Source organism: Panthera leo, chromosome A1, assembly GCF_018350215.1.
Source record: "Panthera leo isolate Ple1 chromosome A1, P.leo_Ple1_pat1.1, whole genome shotgun sequence".
Lineage (NCBI taxonomy): Eukaryota > Metazoa > Chordata > Mammalia > Carnivora > Felidae > Panthera > Panthera leo.
The window spans coordinates 156,765,448-156,789,556 of NC_056679.1; the positions used below are offsets into that span (position 1 = coordinate 156,765,448).

The 24,109-nt window shown below is 37.3% G+C and overlaps 1 protein-coding gene across 23 annotated transcripts in view; it reads right to left on the reverse strand.

The window, feature by feature from the left end:
- The window catches only part of MCTP1 (multiple C2 and transmembrane domain containing 1), a 529,626-nt gene that overhangs the window by 332,638 nt on the left and 172,879 nt on the right, over positions 1 to 24,109 (reverse strand). The window contains exon 1 of one of the 23 annotated variants that reach the window (XM_042943686.1): positions 10,419 to 10,625. The exons of the other annotated variants lie outside the window; for them this stretch is intronic. Within the exon in view, the coding sequence (XP_042799620.1) occupies positions 10,419 to 10,475 (57 nt within the window). The 5' untranslated portion in view covers positions 10,476 to 10,625. Of the gene's footprint in view, positions 1 to 10,418; positions 10,626 to 24,109 lie in introns of those variants that run through there. 23 annotated transcript variants of the gene reach the window in all.

A 24,109-nucleotide genomic window follows, 5' to 3' on the forward strand; every position in this document is an offset into this window, starting at 1 on the left:
CAATATGCAATACGGGAACACAATATATCACAGTTCCCAAAGTTATTTGATTATAGAATGTCATTTTCACAGAACCGGCATTCCAAAAAATACTCTGGAAAACAATCTGCCTCCCTCATGCCTCACTGAAACTGCAAATGAGAAGCCAAATGAGACACCATTTTTCTGGTTCCTTTCCAAAGAGCAGGAGGGCAGACCACATTACCTGGTCTCTAGGCCATTTTCTAAAGGGACCTCCCTGCGTGGAGGAGAACCTGCCCCCTTGAGGATGCTGCCTGGTTGTGGCCATGCTGCTTCTCCACGAGCCACCAAAAGAGGGGCAATGGGGCTGGAACTTCCAATGCATTACCAACTTTAATGACAAAAGTATAGTCATTAGGACAGCCATTGGTTAGTAATTGTTGCCACTTATTTGGTAAAATGATTCCAATAAATAAGTATGCTGTTTATTCACACAATAATTTGCAACAGTGAAGTTTTCTGACAGTTTGATGTAGGCATTTGTTTTGAGATCTGGAAAGTTGGAGGGTGCGGAAAAGTACAACCAGTCTTAGGTGTGCGCAAGTGGTTAAGTGTGGACCGATCCCTGTAATTACAAGTGCCTCTGCAGTGCCAAGTGAATAAAGATAAACTCTTTGGTGTCAGGAAAAGCTTCTGTGTAGACTCTGTGTTTAAAATATGCCCTTCCAAAAAATATGGTAAAAAACTGTTTAGTGGCCAAAAGGAAATTAGGCCAAATTTAAACTGATTTATGCTGTGCAAAATTAATATTCTAATAATAGAAGTGCAGGGGCACCTGGGTGGCTCAGTCGCTTAAGCGTGCCACTTCAGCTTAGATCATGATCTCACAGTTTTGTGGGCTCGAGCCCCGAATCAGGCTCTGTGCTGACAGCTCAGAGCCTGGACCCTGCTTTGGATTCTGTGTCTCTCTCTGTCTGTGCCCTTCCCCTGCTCGCACTCTGTCTCTGTCTCTCAAAAATAAATGAACATTCAAATTTTTTTTTTAAAAAGGAAGTACAAATCCAATGTACTATTTGACTACTAACCTCAGATAACGATGCTCTCATTGACTAGTGCAGTAAAAAGACTGCAGAGTTGCATGTTAGGAACCCCATGCCCAGCTCAGCTCTGTCAGGTGCTGGATGTATATAACCTTGGAAAAGTCATTTAATTTGCCTGTGCCAGAATATTTTTCATTTGAAAAATGAGAGAGTTGAGATAGTTGATTTCTAAGGCATCTTTTGATTACAAAATTTTGTGAATATGAATGACATGTTACTTGGATAAAGGGAGAAATCATAAAAATTTTACAGATGGTACGATACTTTGAACTACTTTGATACGCTGAACTATACTTTTTATTTTATTTTATTATTTTTTAAGTGATTATTTATTTTTGAGACAGAGAGAGACACAGCATGAATGGGGGAGGAGCAGAGACAGAGAGGGAGACACAGATCCTGAAGCAGGTTCCAGGCTCTGAGCTGTCAGCACAGAGCCCGATGCAGGGCTTGAACTCACGGACCGCAAGATCATGACCTGAGCTGAAGTCGGACGCTTAACCGACTGAGCCACCCAGGCACCCTTGAACTATACTTTTTAAATAAAACTGATGTTTAGATTTTTGCTCCACACCTGGCGCAGAGTTCAACTCAGGGATTGAACCCACCACAACCCTGACATCAAGATATGAGCTTAGATGGAGTCAGACACTTAACTGACTGATCCACTCAGGCGCCCCTGATGTTTAGGTTTTAGTTAACTTTCTCCTTATGTTTTGTTTAAAAATATAATTAAAAGAGTAAAATATAATGGTAATCTCCTCTGAAAACATACAAAAATAAGAGACACAATGAGAAAGAGTTCAAGGTATGATGAGAAAAATATTTTAACACAGCAAATATATTTTCAGGCCTTAGTTGATTTCTGAAAAAAATTATGTTAGTGTCTGATACATAAAAACCATCCAAATGGGGAGTCTGCCCTTCGTTGTAAAGCACCTGCCATGTTAGGAGACAAAGAACAGGACTGCTTTTCCAAAAGATTTGTTTCCATTGTGTAAAACTTACATATTTTGACCTTAAAAGTTGTGTGATCAAGTATTTTTACAGGAAAATTTTCTGTTCTTTTCTTCCTGGGAAAGCTTGAAACAATGATCACTTCAATAACTTCTCCTAAAAGTGACTATAAGAAGTCATATTCCTGTCGACATTAGCAGCTTCCTGATAGCAATCTGCATACTTTTGGAATTGCAGTGTACTTTTCAAACACTTTTTTTTTTAATTTTTTTTTTAACATTTATTTATTTTTGAGACAGAGAGAGACAGAGCATGAACGGGGGAGGGTCAGAGAGAGGGAGACACAGAATCTGAAACAGGCTCCAGGCTCTGAGCTGTCAGCACAGAGCCCGATGAGGGGCTTGAACTCACGGACCGCGAGATCATGACCTGAGCTGAAGTCGGACGCTTAACCGACTGAGCCACCCAGGCTCCCCTCAAACACTTTTGAACATTCATATATAGTGTAACTTATCAAATACTTAACAGAGGCAGGGGTGCCCGGGTGTCTCAGTTGGTTAAGCATCAGACTTTGGCACAGGTCATGATCTCCCTTTACATGAGTTTGAGCCCAGCATTGGGTTCTGTGCTGACAGCTCAGAGCCTGGAGCCTGCTTTGGATTCTGTGTCTCCCTCACTCTCTGCTCCTCCCCCGTTCACTCTCTTATTCTCTCATTCTCTCTCTCAAATAAATGAAAACATTAAAAATATTTAAAACAGATAATAAAGCTACAAAGTCTCCTTTTGTCTGGCGTATTTTTTGTGGCAATTTACACATTTAGAAAGTATGCATTTGCCATGAGGCATTAATTCATTTATGTACCATCCATCTATATATCTATTTATAGCATGAACATTTCTCAAACTCTAGGCATGAACTTAACAGGTTTTTCATCCACTTTGGCTAGATAAACTTGGAATTAATTGTTTCAGAATTGATTTGAAAATAAAGTAACCACTGATTTGAAAATGAAAAGAAAGAGAGAGAAAGAAAGAAAGAAAGAAAGAAAGAAAGAAAGAAAGGCAGGGAGGGAGGGAGGGAGGGAGAAATCCTATCCAGAATTAATTCTTAGTCTTTGGGAAACAAGAGAGGGATAGAGGATGAATCCTTCATTTGAGGGATGTTAAAACGAGGCCCAGACTATACAGTGTAGAATGCAGGTCTGCTGTTATCCAGTGTAACACTTTCAACTGATTGTTACTTGGAGCCTGCTATTTCTAAGGTAGGAAAATCACCCACCGTAAACAATGAGCCATAGGAATCATATGCATTTCAAATAACACAAGGAACCTATACACCAAAGAAGAGAATATCCTCAAACAGTGAACATATGCTGCTGTGTTTAGGACCAGGAAAAAGAAAATCCAACCAATGATTTTGTGCTGACTGGGATTTTTTTCTGTGTGTGTGTGTTTCATTTTTAAAGATTGCTTTGGGCCAAGGCCAAATGTATAATTTTCCCAATAGAGTTGCTCCCATTGTCAAAAACTTGGATATATTTTGCGTTTGATCACATGTTTTTAGAGGAAAGTTTTCTGTGTTTTCCTCCCTTGAAAAACTTGAAACAATAACCACCTTCCCTGGAAATCGGCAGTATTTCCTATCCTTAGTCACTATTCTTATTTTGAAAACCATCTCTTAGTAATTGACCATATCTCAAAAAGTGATACTAAATAAATTTCGGCTCCCAGACTTCCTTGTATTTTTTTAATGTTTATCTATTTTTGAGAGGGAGAGAGCGAGAGACAGAGTATAAGCAGGGGAGGGGCAGAGAGAGAGATAGACACAGAATCTGAAGCAGGCCCCAGACTCTGAGCTGTTAGCACAGAGCCAGAGAGGGGCCTCAAACCCACAAACTGGGAGATCATGACCTGAGCTAAAGTCCGATACTCAACCAACTGAGCCACCCAGGTGCCCTTGGTTCCCAGACTTCTTAGTTTGAGCTCTCTAATGAAATTTTGTAGAAAAAACAAAGCTTTTCTTCTAAGATTGAAAGAAACATATATTTTTGTAAATAAGCATTTAAAAATGATTTTTAAAAATTCCTTTGTTTTCTCCAATTCTCTGCCTGAATTGTTTCTTCTGAAACAATTTTATTTTTCACAACAAATCCTAAAATAGTCAAACTCTGATAATTCCCATTAATTTAGGTATTCAAATTTATTTTGATCTTTTAATTTTATCTAAATCTGTCTCTGTATATGTATAATATATATGCTATATATGTCTATATTTGCATACATTTTTCATAAATTTTTTTAACCTTTATTTATTCTTAGAGAGAGAGACAGACTGTGAGTGGGGGAGGGGCATAGAAAGAGGGAGACACAGAATCTGAAGCAGGCTCCAGACTCTGAGCTGTCAGCACAGAGTCCAACGCGGGGCTAGAACTCGGACTGTGAGATCATGACCTGAGCCAAAGTCAGTCAGTTAACCAACTAAGCCACCCAGGCGCCCCCATTTAGCTTTTGAATCAAGGGAGTAAAGCAATTATGCTTTGTATGTGTAATTAAAGAAACTAATATGAAACAGTGTGAAAGGCTTGTACCAGTTGGCTATGTCAGTTCCATGTTGAAAACCATCATATGATAAAGTATCAAATTAACTGAGGTAAACTCTTTCATACTTTATACTTCATTCCCTTTTCCCACATGCTCAGTGACAGTCTGATCCAAATCCAGTTTCAGATACATGAGTCATGGCTCAGAGCAGATCTGGAGATGTGCCAGTTTATCCCTACCATCCATCCATTCATCCATCCATCCATCCATCCATCCTTCCACCCACCTTGCCAAGAAGCCTTACTGAGAGTCTACTATGTATTAGTCACCAAGATAGTGCTAAGGGTGCACAACACTGTGAAGGAAGTCCTTGTCTGCAAAACCTGAAGAAACAAGAAGGTTTGAAAACCACTCAAGAATTTCAAGCAAAATTTGTGCAGTCTTTGGAGAAAGCAGATCAAAATGTACCCTAGTTGCACAATGGACCTAAACTCCTTCTACCATTCATTCAATGTGCTCCTTCCCCCAAATAATGCCTTTCATCAGGAAATGTTTACGGAGTGTCCAGACAAAAGGCGACATGACATTAATCTTTTCTCTAAACACAAAAATTTCCACAAGCTTTTCTGGGACTGTGTAAGTTGATTATGTATACATTGAAAGCTGTCTTTCTCTCCCTACCCCGTCAAAAAAATGGAAAAATTTTCATTTGGCCAAAGACTATGATCACCTAGGAGAACTCTCTATTACGTCTTCTCATTCCAGACACACTTTGTATTGTTAGTAGCTTCATCTTGCATGAATTCCCAAGTAATTTTAGTATATTTCTGCTTCATAAAGGCCTGGGTTTCACTAAGAATGAGAATGTTGGAGTCATCGAAATGATTGAATACGTTAACATTAAAAAGATTTCTTTTCCTGTCTGTGGCACTTTTTAACAGTCACTTCCTATTACTGGGATCAAGGGATTCGAACTGGAGGCAGCATAAAATGTAATCAGGTACCCTGGCTCTGAAGCCTGACTGCCTTGGTTCAATTCTGGTCATTCTATAACTATTTGTGTGATGTCAGGGATAAGTCATTAAATTTCTAAATACTTCAGTTTCTCCATCTATAAAGTGGGAATATTAATAGTGCCCAAATTTTATAAGGTGGTTTTAAGACATTAATTTAGATAGTTCATAAAAAGCTATTATATAGGCTGACTTCAGTGTTAACATTACTGTTATTTTCATCTTGGACAAAAACATTTATGGAGTGAGAGATTTAGAACTTGATTCGTTACATTTGGGGATGCTGTAAATTGTCATGAATATATATTACTAATCCTATCCTACTAGTGAAATGACTCAAGCAAAGGAAGACCAAGTGACTGATTTGATTATCTGCACTAAATTAATATGGAATCAAAACCCAGCAAACCATCTCCAAAGCTTTCTTCCTTGGGTTTCTCTCAAGGGGATAGTTTTACAAACCTTGGCACTTATACCAATGATACATGGATAGACTCTTCAAAATGAGTTCAAAGTGCTTCACCCAACCTTGATGTTCACAGGATCATTAATCAATATTTACCAAGTACCCATAGGATATGTAGGATAACTGTCTGGCTTTAATGTGTTTTCTAAGCTTCACAGATAGAAAAACAAAATCACAAGACTTGTTACCTCCAAAGCCAAAGGAGGGGTCAATATTACAAGGAAGTATTGATTCCCCCCACTACACTCCTAGTGCCCAATATCACCTTATATTTCTATTTAGCAAAGTGTTTAAAGACTTTTACGTCTTCATCTCACTTGTTTTCCTTTATCTCCTAAAGGTTATATAGCAGATTCATATAGTTCTAGGAATAAAGTAAGCAGTGAACTTTATTACAATGCAGGGCTAAGATTTGTTCATAAGATAGCATAATGATAAATTCCACTTATTATTTACTGAAGCGGTAAGTTGGAGTATAGGATATGCAGATAGCATATACCTTTCATAAGAGTTACATATTTTATTAAATGAAATGGTGACCATGTTTTGATTCCTTGGAGTAAAAATAACCTTTATTAATACTACCAACATACAAAAAGTTTTCAATTAATCTGTCATCTAATTTTTTAAAAAATGTTTATTTATTTATTTTGAGAGAGAGGGAAAAGAGAGAGAGCGGGGGGGAGAGACAGAGAGAGAGGGAGAAACCCAAGCAGGCTTGGCACTGTTAGCACAGAGCCCAATGCAGGGTTCTGTCCCACGAACTGTGAGATCATGACCCGAGCTGAAATTAAGAGTCAGACACTTAGCCAACTGAGCCACGCAAGCATCCTGCCTCTGTCTTCTAATCTTAATTTAAGAGGCTTTAAAGAAAAATTTTCTTTACAAACCTATCATGTTCATTGGTATAGTAAGATACACATCCTTAACTTCTGTAATTTGGAAAGTCATGTTTCTCCCAACTCATGTCCCCGATAAAGAAGAGAGTTTCACAAATATGAAATAGCCAGATGGATTTTAACAGAAATGGTTGCAAGTCTATCTGGTTGTTTAAATTTTCCCAATTTCTTTTTAATGATAAGCGTTTGGAGAATCTCTTTTTGCTAACCACTTTCAGCAAACATATCAAAACAATCTACCATACTATCCACAATTTTAAAAGCTACAGATTTACCCCTATTCATTATGCATGTCTCCTTTTATGATTCAGTCTCCCACAGTAAGAGCTTGGACACTTTGTGAAAAAGCTAAGAGACTCCAAGAGTCAGATGTTTTAGTTTGATAATCATTCCGAAAATTCATGCTCCATTAAACTAGATCCAACAGAGAATCCTCAGCCCACACAACTTATAGACAAGGCAATATGTCTTCTACAAAATATTCTCTAAGCATATAGCTTCCTAAAAAAATGTTCATCAATATGTGAAAAATATTATTTATTTATTTTTAAACCCTAATCATACAACTCAAGAAAAAGTCTTTCTGATCAATTTCTAGCTAATTGAGCAGACAGAAAGACCTAGATTTTGGTCTTGACTCAGGTATTAGCTTAAGGAAAGTGAGGCACCTTTCTTAACTCTTGTGGATCTTAATTCCATTCTTTGTGAAATGAGAATATGTGAGAGGCATCAAGTTTGCCTCAAAAACGTAATTTTGTATATCTCACCTTGTGATAGTGGTATTTGTAAACTCTATGGCATTTACAAGGACTCTCACAGCCAACAGTTTCATTTGATCTTCAAAACTGATTTTCAGAAATAGGTGGAGTTATCTCTACTTATTTTTACCAGCAAGTGTGCTGCATTTGATATCCAGAAGGATTCACTAGAGACAGCAGCATCTAAATCACCATCCAGAAAGATTCAGTTTCCAGGAGTCAGAACGAATACTGTATAAAAAAATTTCGTGAACCTGTCAAAGCCTCACCTAAGAGAAAAATCTTTAAAAACAAAGAAAAAATGTCATGTGTGCTTCTGCTGATGTAGTCCCCAGTTGAGAGACATCATGTTGTTTCTAGGTTGAAAATTAAGTTTAGTTGCCACTTGATAAATACTTTTTAAGTGACGATGAGTTTCCAGGAGATATTTGAAATTTTAAAACAGCACCAAGACTTAGGTAAATTTGGGTTCTTGGTTTTTAGTTTTGGAGCTCATCCTTGCAAAATATTTTTATATAAGTTGGAAATTAACCAGTAAAGTAGTTTACAAAGAGAAGAAAAAGGAGACTTTTATTACTGAAAAGAAATATTCTAAATCCAGAGTGGAATTCTGAGTATCTTTGATATCTCATCAGCTCCTTTACTATAGGAAGACAAAAAAATTCTCAAAAATATGCCTAACACCTTACAGTTAATAAAATACAACACAGATATGAAATTATTCCATCTTTGCAAACAATCCTGTAAGGTAAAAAAAGATTTTCCGAACCAAGTTCCCACTTGTTCCTCATCTCAGAGGTCAAGGGATTTCCTGACTAATTAAGATCCACAGGTTATCTAAAGACTCATTTTAGCTATTATATCTAAACTCTTTCTTCATCAAAGCCATTTTGAGAGGTGAGACACAGAAAAATTACACTGTGTGTGTATTTGTTTTCTTTCCTTCTCTCTCCCTGCACTTTGCCCATACCCCTTCTGGAAGTCTAAAGAATATAGTCAAAGAATGGGGATCACAGCAACGAAGGAGGAGAAGCAAGATGCCTTGAAAATCTAATCAGGTAATTACCAGTTGGCTGTGCAATGTCATAAATAATTAAGTCCATATTTGAAACAGAGCATACTGTAAAAACTTGATTTCACAACATTTTATCAGTCTGAGTTTTAATCCATAACAACAGCTTGTATGGCTATTATAATCCATATTTAAGAATCGGACACTATGCAAAGTGTAATAATACATGCTTTTGTCTTGATGTAGATATATGCTATTCTTTCTATTGACATTTAGTAATTCACATATAGTATAAGGGAAAATACTCAAGCAGATTTCGTAACTAACCAGAATAGGTCCCTTTCTGCCAGAAAAAAAAAGAGTTTGCTACAGATTCGATATCAGGATATTCTACTTATAACATTTTGTATTCTAATCTTTTAGGATATGTGCTTTTTCACTATGCATGGCCCCAAAGGCTTTCATTGTGCTAAGTCATTTTCCTTAAAGTTTTTTTTATTTTCTCAATTTGGAACACTGCCATTAAATATGTTTGGAAGTTGAACTAATTTGAATTTCCCCTTCAAAGAAGAGGAAAACTACATGCCTTCCATTAGTTCATTGACCCCTGACCTTTGCAAAAAACCATGAATTATTCAATATGTATCTAATGAAAAGTAATTTCCATGTCTAGTTAGAATATACCAATTTTGTAATGGGTATAATTTTGAACAGAAATGAAACAATCTCTAAACATGACAATGGTCAATAATCAAGAAGAAAGTATTCTAATGCCAACTGTCATTAAACATACAAAAAATCCCTCAATTCAGTAATAACTTACAAATTCACAGCTATAGCCCTCAAAATCAAATTAACCTTTTCTATCTCAAAAGAATTCAAAGGTCTTAAATATGAGTGTTCAAAGTTGTGTGACACCTGACACCACTGTTAGTCTCTGATTCGATGTTGGTTCTTCAATCAATAAAAACCCAAGACAACATTCCTGTCTTTCACCCCAGCCTCTCAGCCGCAAGCTTAAAGAATTTGAAAAACAAACCTCTCATTCACTTTTCTATCCACAGATTTTTCTATCCATACGATTTATATATGAGTGTCTCCAACAGCAACTGAGGAAGTGGGCTTGTGATACACTCATACACGTTTTAAAGTTGACACATCAATCAAAGTTTATGAATATGGTGGCCTTTTACTTAAACAGAAAGCCAAATAAGAAAGGGAAAGAGACTTTCATTACTTTTCAACCCTAAACTTCCTATGACTAAGACCACTTTTTATTGCAGTGGAGAAATATAGCTGGCAAGCTATGGTTATTTAGCATAAAATCCAAGCATAATCATGTGAGTTTTATGCACATTTCATCTTTAATGGAGATCATAAAGTAGCAAAAAGGGGGGACAAAAGGGAAAAGATCCTGGTACTATTTAATCCTTAAAAAAAACCTAAAATGATACAAAACTACTACAGCGTTTCTGCTTCTCAGGTATCACATTTTTCATAAAAAGCTAGTATAAAGAAAATATCAATCTCTTAAATTAAGTATTTCACAAATGGATTAAACTGTAAGTTTAAAATTGCTTGTGTCAGCAACTCAAATGCCACCTTCAATACCTGTGAGAAGGCATTTTCTGAAGCATAACCATGTACGAAAACTGCCACGTTAATTCCAGGCTGTCCTGATGCAATGAGTAAACCAAAACGTGGAGCTTACCTTATTATAAACAAATGGCAAATTGCAGGCACTTTTCGGCTTGCAGGTGTCTAGCATAGTTGATTAGAAATAGACCAAACATCTTTCATTCCAGTGAGAGAACTGCATATTCAGACTTGGCTTTCTTTCCTGAATCCTTGTAGGAGAGGCTGTTCACCTCCAAAGGCTGGTAACAGCCTCTTCACAGACAGCACTTGCTGCTCTCAACTGCAGCCACTTAGAATGAAAGTAAGAGGAACCCGTGATGCTTAAATACTGTTGCCTCACATTCACAGGATATGACTCAACTCCCTCTCAAACCAGTAAGGGTAGAGTTTCCCCCTCACAAAACTGTTAGATTACGTAACAATCATCACATGTGGGGTCCCAAACTGTTTACAAACTAAAATGTAAACCTTTCCCCCCACCCCCAAACACCCCCTCCCTCACCAGGTCAAACAAACGTGCATTTTTTTAAGTGATTAATTTCTTCCCTGTGGCACAAGCCACGAATGGAAATGAGAACAATATGGCACAAAGAAAACTATCCTGCTTGCTCTCAGCAGTGAATTAATGTAATGTTATTAAATGTGTGTCAACTTGCTAGCATTGCCCTGACAGAGACGTGAGAGAGGCACGCGAAAGTCACTAACATTCTTCTCAGTTCAAAAACAATGTGTAGAAGAAAACTCTGTTTTAGCGTGCAAGAAGTGGCAGTTCTGTACAACACAACAGAATCTCCTTCACAAAGCAGAGAATGGAAATAGATCTTTGTGGTTTGCTCTCGCTCATTCCCACAGAAATCCTGTCCCACGCTGTCATTACCTTGTGCCGTTTGCTCTGCCTACCTCTCCAGCTCAGAGCCCTCCTTTATCTGTTTTGTGAGCATTTCTAAAGGAACATGACTAATGACACAACTCCTTTAGTAAATGTGGCAATTTTCTGTGCTTTCTCTACCACCCACTACCTCTTAACTCTGAGCTTTATTAAGCTTGATCACACATTGAATTATTATATTTATACACCTCAGTCAATGAATATTACACACTTATATCCTTGGAGAAAAATCTACTACATAAATTCAGTTGCCACTGGCATGACCAAGGACGAAACGATGAAAAAGCACATGGCATTTATAGCAAATTGAAACCACCTAGACCAGGACTGTTCAAAAGACACATAAGTAAACCGCATATATAATTTTACAGTCTTAGTGGTCACATTAAAAACGTAAAGAGAAATACGTAAAATTAATTTTAACAATGCTTACTCTAACATATCTAAAATATTTCAATTTCAACATGTACTCAACATACGAATTATTAAATATTTTATAATTTTTATACTAATCTTGGAGATCTGGTGTGCATTTTACATTTATAGAGGATTTTGATTCAAAGTCGCCACAACTGAGTGCTCAATAGCCACAAATGGGTGGAGGCTACTACAGACCTAGAGTTTGGGGTTCATTCTTCATTCCCAGCTTGCAGTTCAAACATTCTCTCTTCAGAGAGGTCTTCCCTTACCGCCTCACCTGACATGACCTTCCCCAATTACTCTCCTTATCAGGATCCTTTTTATTTCCTTCATAGTGCGTCACAGCCTGGAAAGTTCTCCTTTACTCATTCATTTACTTATTTATAGTCTGCGGCCCCTAACACTAATGTAAGAAACTTGAGGGCAGAGATCTTGTAGTCAAGATTTTATCCTCAGCCTCTGGCATGGTGATGAGCACATAGTGGAATTTGATAAACATTGTTAAATATAAATAAATAAATAAATAAATAAATAAATAAATAAATAAATAGAGTTTAGGCTATAGTTTGGCAAATAATAGAATATTTCAAATGGTGTTCTAAGACAAGGTATTTATCATAGAAAAGACATGACCTACCATATCACTGAACTTTTAGCAAATACATTGGGTAACATTTTCCTGAATTGCAAAAATTACTTCTCTTTCATAATGTTAATGGTCCTCAATCAATAACATACTTTATTTTCATATACAATAGTAAATATCAAAACATACTTATTTCATTATTACAGCAAAAATTTGGAAAGATACTTACAGGAAAGCTTTGGTCCTAATGACATAAATCTGGATATCATTAGGATGTCTATTCACTTCCTACTCACAAAAACATAAAATATTGTCTATAAGACATTTGCAGGAGGAATTGATATATTTGCTGACTGCTATATGTGCCTCCTCCTGGTATCATCATTCTGATTTTTATTTCACAAATCACCCATCCATCCCTTCTTCTTAGTCCGTATTTGGGTCATGCTGACCTGGCCCCAGAAGTGGGCATGTAACCCAGGCCTGATTAACCCGTGTATACTGTCTACAGAGCTACAGTGATCAAGTCAGGGATGGTCACGTAACCCAAGCTGGTTCACTGAGATCCAATATTCTATTTTTTGCTTATAATGTGAAAGAGTTTAAGTTTATAGAACGTAAGCCTAGAATTGCTGACAGACATATGTGCTACCACATGAGGTGAGGTTGTTTAAAAACTGAAGCCAATCAAGAAAAAAACAAAAGGCAAAAATGTAAAAGGCAGACTCCTGATGCTACTGTAGTTCCTACATCTGGCCATGCATTAAGTCACATCTGCCTTCTGCTGCTACAATGGATACACTAGAATATTCACTGCAGAATTGTTTGTAATAGCGAAAAAATGCAAATGTTGCATTGGGCCATGAAGAGCAGAAGGTTAAGTAAACAATGGCTTCACCATACTAAGGAATAGTATGAAGCTGTTAAACATAACTAGGTTCTCTACATGCGCCACCATGCAAAACTCCCTAAAAGGTATTAAATGGAAAGGACGTGTTGCAAAAATAAACATTATCCCAGTTATGGGTACATGAATTTTTACATGCAAATTCATAGAAAAGAACCTGGATGGACTGCACACCAATTGTGGCTAAGACATTATATCTGGGAAGAAGGTTTGAAATAGGGGATGATGGGGGACAAAGACAGATCTGATCATTTTGCTCAGTGTATTACCTATTTCATAAATTCACAAAAATAAATTCATGTATTCTTGAGGTAATTTGAAAAGAACATGTTATTTTTTGAAAATAAAATGTTACTTTTTTTGAGAGAGAGAGCATGAGCAGGGGAGGGGCAGAGGGAGAGAGAGAATTCCAAGCAGGCTCCACACCCAGCACAGACCCAATGTGGGCCTCGATCTCACAACTGTGAGACCATGACCTGAGCCGAAATCCAGAGTTGGATTTTTAATTGATTAAGCCATCCAGGTGTCCCAAGAACATGGTATTTTTAAAAATAAGATCATAATTTGATATTTTTTATGTCTATTTTGCTATATTATTTGCAGTCTAAGTGGACTACTCTTCTTTATTCTTATTTTTAAAACAATGTAACAAAAATAAAGTGCTCTTCTCTGCCCCACTCTCTCCATTCTTTACCAGCCCAAACTTATGTGTTCTCTCATTTTTCAGTCTGGCTAAAGGATATGCTAAAATAGAGACAAAGGCAGGACAGAAGATACAGGAACAGACACTAACCTACATTAGAACCTCCAAAGTACCTTCTAACATTGGCCAAGGGCTTTGATTTTTTTTTTTCTTTTAGTCTTTTCCAAAGCTCTTTTATTGACCTCATAAAAATACAGCTTGGATCTATTCAACAGTCAACATATCAACAGCCAAATGTTTATAATCATACGTCCTATATTAATTTAGTTTGTCTTAAATCTGAGTAAATAAACTTGCTCATTATCAGCTCACTGAAAAAAACTCTGGTCTCTGAATTGGGTATAATTGCTTTTCTAATTAGCATAAAACCTAAACCTTTTTTTTCCCAGCTTGCTCTAGTCCTAAAAAAATCTTCACATGATCTTAGTTATGTTCATACCACCCCATGATTTTGTATTCCCCCTAAATTTCCACAGTTCTCTCTCCTTAAAAATTATGCAGCTAAAGATGCTTTGAGTCTGAGGCGGGAGTCAGGGCCCTGTTGACTTTTAGGATAGCCAACCAGAATTGGAACATACACAGTGCTGACAAACGGATGAGTTTGCCAAGCAGTGAGTATTGCTCTATTTTATTCTCCCAATCATGCTAATAACGTAAACCTCTTACAGAGCCTACTGAACTTTCTCCTTCCATTCTCCTTGCTTCCACTTAAAATCTTAAGGCACCAAATTGACTTGAGATTTCCTGGAAGAAATACTACTTTACAGATAAAATTGAAGCCACCACGTTCCCCTGCCTATCCTGTCGCCTCCCTTTCTCTTCAAAGGTAAACACTCTCCAGGGTTATCTTTATCATTCCCATACATCTTTTTAGTCTTTCATTAAATATATGTTTATCCGTAAATAAGATATTGATTTGCATGTTTTAAGCTTTGCAAAATGATATAATAGATCCTTTACTTTTTTGTGTGTGTGCTTAATATTCTCTCCTTGGGATTTACATGTAGTTCTACATAGTTCATTCTTTTTAACTGCTGTGTGCCATTCCAATTCAGGTATCCATTCTCCTGTTGATGGACACAGGTTGTTTTTAATTTATTGCTATTATTAAACTATTCTAATTCTTGTATATGGGAAAGAATTTCTTTAAAGATGAATACCTAGAAATGGAATTAATAGGATCACAGGATGTGATCCTGTCTTGACATGGTGATGCCCTGTCTTGACTAAATATTGCCAAACCACATCTCAACATAATTAGATTAATTTATAATTCAACCGGTGGTGTATTTGAATTTTTGTTATACTAGATTCTTGTAAATAATCTCCACAGTGTTGATATTCCAGACTGATATTTTTGGCATGTGACTGATATAGAATCTTGATGTTTAATTTGGGTTTCCCTAATTATTCCTGAGCTGAGCATCTTATTATTATTGGTCTTTTTCCTATCAGGTTGTTTGCTTTCCCTTATTAAATTTTGGTAGGTCTTTATATACTGCAGTTCTACTCCTTTGTCAATTATATGAGTTATAGATATCACCCTTCAGTGTGTGGTTTATCACTATTTATAATGTCTTTTGCTATTTATTATTATTATTATTGTTATTTAATGTTTATTTTGAGAGAGATAGAGTACTAGCAGGGGAGACAGGAAGAGAGAGAGAGAGAGAGAGAGAGAGAGAGAGAGAGAGAGAATCTTAAGCAGGATCCATGCTCAGCATGTATCCCACAACTGTGAGATCATGACCTGAACCGAAATCAAGAGTCAGACACTTAACCAACTAATCCACCCAGGTGCCCCTGCTATTTATTACTTTTAGACTTAGGATTTGATTTTAATTTAAAACTTTACTTTTTTCAATTATTTATCCATATTTCTTGAGTCAGAAGTATGGCGAATATTATGCGTTCCTCAGTTATTACTTCTGAAGCATTCCTAGCAATAACGTCATATTGCATATCAAAAGGGGAACCTAGAAGAACTCCTACTTCTAATGAGCACCTCAGTTCACCATTTATAGGGCATCTGCTGTTCGCCTTATTGTGTTAGAAAGTATAAATAAGAGCAGTCCACACAACTGAGAAATACACAGTCTAATTGTCTAATTGAGGGGAAAAAAACTTATAAGTATGATGATGATGAAGTAAACATGTGCCATTAACTATGGTAATTCATTATTTAATAGTTTTTTTTTTTATGTGAGAGAGAGAGAACACAAGTGGGGGTGGCACATTCTTCAAGAGAGAGATTCTTAAGTAGGCTCCCTGCTGAGCCTTAAAGTGGGGCTCGATCCCATGACTCTGGGATCATGACCTGAACTGAAATCAAGAGTCAGATGCTCAACTGACTGAGCCAGGCAGGTGCCCCTATTTAATAGTAGTTTAAATAAGATGAAGTGAATGTTATTGTAAGAGATACATACAAGGTGATATGGAAGCAGAGAGAAGAGAATATGTTATTATCTTGTATCTCAAAGATGTTTCAAGATATAAAGTGGTCAAGGGGTGCCTCAGTGACTCAGTCGGTTAAGCATCCTACTTCAGCTCAGGTCATGATCTCAATGTTAGTGAGTTCGAGCCCCACGTTGGGCTCTGTGCTGACAGCTCAGAGCCTGGAGCCTGCTTTGGATTCTGTCTCTCCCTCTCTCTCTGCCCCTCCCCTGCTTAAGCTATGTCTCTCTCTCTCAAAAATAAATAAAGAAAAAAAAAAAAAAAGATATACAGTGGTCATATTTGAAGTAGCAGGACCTGAGAGATATAGCAAGACCTAGAACTGTTATTCCTATTTTCCCAAACAGATCACTCATAAATAAATCCTAATTTATTTAGAATATTAATAGGAATTAAGGGCTGAGTTACTCATGAAAAAAAAATGCTTCCTTGGGAAACAGCTTTGTCTTTACAATCAGTGATCCAATCACATAATGACATTTACTTCATTCATGAGAGATAAAGTTAAAAAAAAAAAGCTGAGAGATCTAAGGAATCATAAGAAATGGCATGTCTGCCTGTGTCAGATTATTAATAATTTATAACACTGCAGTTAAAAATAAGCTCTTGTTCTAAAAGAAATCCATTGGTGAACACATTTTGTTTAGGCATCCAAATGTGTCTTTGTAAGTACAGATGTTCACATTGTGTTTCTCGTGATGGAGATAATATCTATCGCCTTACAAAAAAGTACAGAAGATGAGAGTGCTTAATATTCGTCACCCAGGAGGAAGAAGAGACTATCGAGCTAGAAACAGAGAAGGGCGGCCAGCAGCACCGCATATCTCCCGAGGATGGATGAAGGGTGTCCCACTTCCCTGAAGCTATGAGCTTTATACTCCAGTCTTCACATCAGTGTAAACCTCCAGGACTTACAAACTAAAATGTGTTTTCAATACTTGGGGGTGACAGTGAAAGGAATCTGGCAGTGAAAACCTAAGACTGCTGTCTGAGAATTAAATGTGAAAGTAAAAATACAGTAAGTCAGAGCATAGCTAAAGGAAGGCAGCTTCACTAGTCAAAATGATGCAAATTCATGCCCAGAGGCATGCATGGTACTGAGTAAAGGTTTTCCAGCCTCATCTAAGGGAGACAGTCTCTGCTTGGCTTTAGAGGCCTGATCTGTTGTGGGAAAATCTCAGGAAGGCCAGACCTACTTCAGGAGAGGCTACACCTCTGGATGGTGATGTGAGTATTCCTGATTTTTAAACCTTACCCTCTATACTGTATAAGAGACAAACAAAAGCTTTGGGAGGCCAGATGGACCCATTGGACAGGCAGCCTTGGACCCTCAGGCATGGCAATAAACTGACTGACCATACAACCTCTACTAATAGAAAAGCAGTCCAGACAAGAAAATAGGTATGAAGCAGTCTCTGAAGTAAGCACAGACAATGGCTGTTCAGACACTGGGAGATGGTGCTCCGGGCTGGTGACCTGTCCCTTGCTGCTGTGGATCCGCCTCTCTAATTCCGTCAAACCGGAATCCAAAAATAAACTGACCTTCTGATTCCTTGCTCACCAAGCTGCTTTCTGGTTAGAATTTGGTATCCCGTCTGCATGTCTTCATGCAGAAACTTGAGGGACTTGAGAGGCAGCTCAGGAGCTATGTCCTCATCACAGATTAATAAATTGACAGCCCGGTCAGAGATGTGGCCCCTACAGGCACAAATAGGCTGGGTTGGAGTATGAGCCACCAGGCCCAGGACTTTCACTTCTCCTTGTAAATGGGAACATTGGCATTCTGATCCTGTACATTAGTCGTATGTGCGTCGTTAATATGAGCCCAGCCCTGGGGGACAGATGGGCTCTGGAAGTGCTGATGAGTGCAGTTTCTAGACCCACAAGGCTTTGGGCCAGACCATGGGTAGTGGCCAACTCCCTGACACAAGTCCACCTGCAAAGCCTCTTAGGACCTTAGGTAATTTATCTTGCGGCCTCACCTCCCCTGCCTTCTGCCCCCGTGGCATGTCTTTTAAAGGATCCTTACCTGGTTCTCAGGAGATCCAGAGGTGACCTAAGTGTGAAGAGAAGGATTAAGGATAAAACCCAATGAACACCAAGGGACAGAAAGTTCATGGAAATCAAAATATATACTTGCAACCATTGGTGCTACGAAGCAGACGTTGTGCTATGAGCTTGCCAGACACCATCCCATGAAATCCTGAGAAACTGAAGCAGGTGCTACTTTTGGCAATTATTCTATTTTACAAAGGAGGAAAGTGAGACTTAATGAGATTAAGTAACAACCACACTTACCCAGCTAACAGGTAGTGGATATGGGGTTAGAACCGGTACCTTCAAACACTACACTATGTGGTTTGTCTACTTTACTACACACTTTAAAAAACACCAAACATGCATTTTGCACTTATATGCTAGGCACTGCTCTAACTACTTTACCAATATTAGTTAACTTCTTCCTCATAATAAACTTATGGATTGGGCACTAAACATCCCTATTCTGATAAGGAAAGTGAGGCAGAGAGAAGTTATGATTATACAGCTGGCAGGGGGCATAGCCAGGATTCAAACCCAGGCACTCTGGCTCCAGAGACCATGCTCTGCATCTGTGCTAGTCACCAGATTCCTCAGGAAGAACTGATGAAGATTCCAATCTTAGATATTCATTTTAGTGCTATTGTAAGTAGTTTTTCAGGAGGATGGAATAGAAACACAGGGCAAAGACATCTCTTATGTCCTATCATGTTTCTTCATTATATACTGAACAGAAAAATGGCAATTCTTCTGTATTTGAGAACTATGGGGCAAGTAAACCACAGCATATGACAGGCCAGGGTGCAAGAACTCCTAGGATATATATATATATATACAAAGAGGGTAACAAATTTAATTGTGCAGTTTTTTTTTCTCTCACTACTATAAGAGGAATAAAATGACACTTTTTTATTTCTGCACTTATAAATCTTGCAAGGTAAAGATTGAAATACTTTTGAGAAATCTAAGGTGAAGCAAATATTCCAGAGTTTAACTTAAGGGACATTTTCTCTTAGAAACCGGGCAAGTTTAGTATCAGATTAAAAGTTCTTTTGAGCATAAAGAAATTGATGTGGTTATCTCCTACTTTACTTTTTTTTAACCTGATATTTATAATGTGTATTTTTTTTTTGAGCATCAGGCAAAAGTTTATTAGAGTATAAGATTAGAAAGGAAGAATATTGGGGCGCCTGGGTGGCTCGGTCGGTTAAGCGTCCGACTTCGGCTCAGGTCATGATCTCACGGTCCATGAGTTCGAGCCCCGCGTTGGGCTCTGTGCTGACTGCTCAGAGCCTGGAGCCTGTTTCAGATTCTGTGTCTCCCTCTCTCTCTGCCCCTCCCCTGTCTCTCTCTGTCTCAAAAATAAATGTTAAAAAAAATTTAAAAAAAAGAAAGGAAGAATATTAGGAAAGCTCTCTTTACAGAGAGGGGACATTCAAAAGTGAATGCCCCTATAATGTGTATTTTTGTTAAAAAAAAAAAAACAACTACATATTCTGTAAAACAAAAAACTCAAAATACTATAGAAGAGAATTCTGCACAGTTTAAAAGCTCCCATCCCTGCTTCTCTGCTACCCAAAGCTGACTACTAATTTTTTTATTTCTTCATTTTCTAAGAATGTATGATCATACATAGGCACATGCTTTTTACAACCACAAAAAGGAATTTACTTCCCACATTATTCTCCAACATTCTTCTCTCTGAACATAGCTTCTCTTTTCATGTCAAGATACACACATGTTTATACATATGTTTATTTGCTTATTTTACCATCGTCTGCATATTCTTTTTACCATTATATTACCATTTTAATAATTTTATTTATATTTAATTAAAGTATAGTCAAAATATAAAAATTGGTTTCAGGTGTACAACACAGTGATTTGCTAATTCTATATTTAGTCAGTGCTTCCCATGATGAGTGTAATCACCATCTGTCACCACAATGCTATTACCATATTGTTGACTATATTCCCCCCCCTATACTCATCAACCCCGAGACTTATTTATTTTATAACTGGAAGTCTGTACCTCTTAATCACTTTTGCTTATTTTGCCCTTCCCCCACTCTCTCCTCTCTGGTAACCACCAGTTTATTATCTGTATTTATGAGTCTGTTATTATTGTGTGTTTGCTATTTGTTTGTATTTGAGATCAACATATAAGTGAAATCACGTAGTGGTTGTCTTTCTCTGTCTGCCTTACTTCACTTAGTATAATAACCGTCTAAGTCCATCCATGTTGTCACAAATGGTGAGATTTCAGTCTTTTTTATGGCTGGGTAATATTTCATTGTATATATGTATACCACATCTTATTTATCCATTCATCTATCAATGGACACTTAGGTTGCTTCCATATCTTGGATATTGTAAGTAATGCTGCAATAAACATAGGAGTGTATAAATCTTTTTAAATTAGTGTTTTTGTTTTCTTCAGGTAAATACCCAGAAGTAGAATCATTGTATCATATAATATTTCCATTTTTATCTTTGTGACTAATTTACATACTATTTTTATAGTAGTTTCATCAATTTATATTCCCACCAACAGAGCATGAGGGCTCCCTTTTCTCCACATCCTCGCCAACACTTATTATTTCTAGATACCGCTTACTTTAAACCAAACTTTCCATTCAACTTAAAATGGAACTTTCAGATCTATAAATTATAGACTTTTATTAAGAATAATACTTTGGAATTGATTTGGTAAAAATAACACCTTCTGACTCATACTGTAAATGTGAGGGGACTTTCTATTTAAATAATGAGAAAAGGCTTTCTTTCATTGCTTCCTATACCAACTAAACAGTCCAATTAAAAAAAAATTTAACATTTATTTATTTTTTGAGAGACAGAGAGAGACAGCGTGAGCAGGAGAAGAGCAGAGAAAGAGGAAGTCAGAGATTCCAAAGCAGCCTCCAGGCTCTGAGCTGTCAGCACAGAGTCCAATGCAGGCCTTGAACTCATGAACCGCGAGATCATGACCTGAACCAAAGTCAGACATTTAACTGACTAAGCCACCCAGGTGCTCATAAAAAAATCCAATTTAGACCTTTGCAGCCAGGGTCTAAAAAAGCTAACTCCATCCTGAATTTGTAAAATCTCTTTAAGTCCTGGATCTGTTTTGTTCCCCTGCAAATCTGTGCTGTTTGATTTAGTTCATAAACTCTTTCCAGGGACTACCATCTTGGAAGATAGAGCATGCCACTCAACCAACTCATAAACTGTCTCTGAACAAAAAGGAAAAAATAATACTTTCCTTCTTTCAGCCATCTATTCTCCCAAACAACCCAACCTTCTTTGCTTACTACAATTTATATAATCTGGTAATCAGAACCTACCACACTGCCCTGACAATACCTCTTCCTAGGGTTATACCTTATAAAATTCTCAACACAGCCCAAACTCAAACTGGGCTTGTTTAAAATTATATTTATCACTGCCACTCTACTCTATACTTCCTGCTCCTTTGCACCTTCCCTACCATAAACCTACTCCCTTTAGTGCCTCCTTCCTTATATCCTTTGAAGACTGGGTTAAAAGTAAAACAAAACAAAAAGAACTTATTTCTTATTCTCAGCCTCTCCAAAGAGTAAACAATTCTCAACTTGAGAAATCTCTTTAGGGCAAAGAATAATCCAGAGTTAAATTATAAAATCCTTCATTAAGAGATAAGACTCTAAGGCAGTGTCTCTTAGAACTTTTTAGATACACAAAGGCTAAGAATCTTAAGAGTAGGCTTTATAATTTCTCTCCATTAAACAATTGGGCTTCTATATATCAAAAGGATGTTATCTCTAGGTATCTCATAGGGTTCCTAAAGTAGAGATCTGTGGACTCATAGGAGTCTTTGACAGAGACAGAGTGAGTGGGGGAGGGGCAGAAAGGGAGGGAGAGAATCCCAAGCATGAACCAAGAGATCATGATCTGAGCCCAAACCAAGACTTGGATGCTTAACCAACTAAGCCATCCAGGTGCCCCAGAGCTGTTTTTTTCTTAGTGGAATAGTATCAAGGGTGACTCAGAAGTTAAAACCAAGAGCCTACAGGGTGAAACCAACAGCCAGAAAGGACAGTTCTCAGCAGTAGGACTACCCCCTTTTGAAGAAACTGGCAGCATGAGCCTGCACGGATGGTCCAGTCATTGCTACGTGCTTTCCCTCTATTTTAAACAGGTGTATATAGCAGTTTACCTATGTATGTCCTGTCATTGAAAGTTAGGTTTGTGGGGGGTAGGGTATGTGGGGAGATCTTGGTTAAAAGGTACAGAGTTTCAGTTATACAAGATGAATAAATTCTGAGGATCTAATGTATAGCATGATGACTACAGTTAATAGTAGGTTGTATACCTGAAATTTGCTAATATATCCTAAATGTTCTCACCACACACACAAAATATTATTACTATGTGAGGTGATAGCAATGTTAATTAGGCTGGTTGTGGTAATCATTTCACAATGTATGCCTATATCAAAGCACTATATTCTACACCATGAATACACACACACACACACACACACACACACACACATATAAAACATGTTTGTCAATTACACCTCAATAAAACTTGGGAAATAAATCTTTCCCATTCCACATGCTATTCGTGCAATGCAACTGACATTCCTCCCATCAAAAGATAATGGGAGGTTCCTTCTCTTTGAACAGAACTAGGACTATAGAAGATATTATGCTATGTGACTTCTGAAGATAGGACATAAAATCTGGCTTACAGTCTGTCTGGTTCTCTGGAGGGCTTGCTGTTAGGATCCAGCCACCATATCGGAAGCCCAAGCAGCCCATGGAGAGGATCACATGGAGAAAAACTAGGCCTATTGTCTGAGTTGAGCTCCTTGCTGATGGGCAGCACCAACTTTCCAGGTGTCTGAATAAACCATCTTGTACATGGATCTTCTAGTCCTCAACTGGGTGTTGGTGCAGGGAGCAGAAACAATCTGATCTTGCCAAGCCTTGCCCAAATTGCATATTGATGAACAATATAAATGATCAATGCTGTCTTAAGCCACTAAGTGTGGGACGGTGTGTTATGCAGCAATATATAACTGAAGTACCTTCTTACTGCTTTCCTTGCATGATGTCTTCTATTTCTCTTCATTCCCCATGAATTTTCTAGAAGATAAAGCTGATCAAGTTATGTCTGAGACTTTTGTTTTTGTTTTTGGGTTTTTTTGGCCATTAGGAGCTCTGCCACTAAACTATAATCACTCTGAGGTCATGAATGATTTCTTAACTTTATAATAGCATTAAACATTTACTGAATAAATCAATTACCAAAATATTTTGTTCTTGTAACTTAAATAGGATCTAAAATGGAGCCTTGACTCATAACATATAAATTTTGCGAAACCGAATTACCAAATTAACAATACTGCTGATTCCTGTTTAATGAACATAAGGGGGAAAATTTAAAGAATTAATTCACTTTCAAATGTTGAAATAATTTCTACTTATAAATTGAGAGACATCCTTGATGAAAACATCCAATGACTAAGAAAATACAGTATGAGAAATTGACACATATTTCTTTATAAGCAAATGATATACTGTTTTGCCTAAACCTTAATAATCTGATTTTGATAAATACATAATTCTGCTTTATCACATAAAAGTACCAAATTATGAGCAATTCTTAATATTCCAAGTATGATATTTCTTAATACCATTTCTGGGAATTCCTAAATTTTCTGTTAACATAATATACCATATATTTTCTTCTGTATATTCTTTTATTCCTTTTGTAGTGCACAA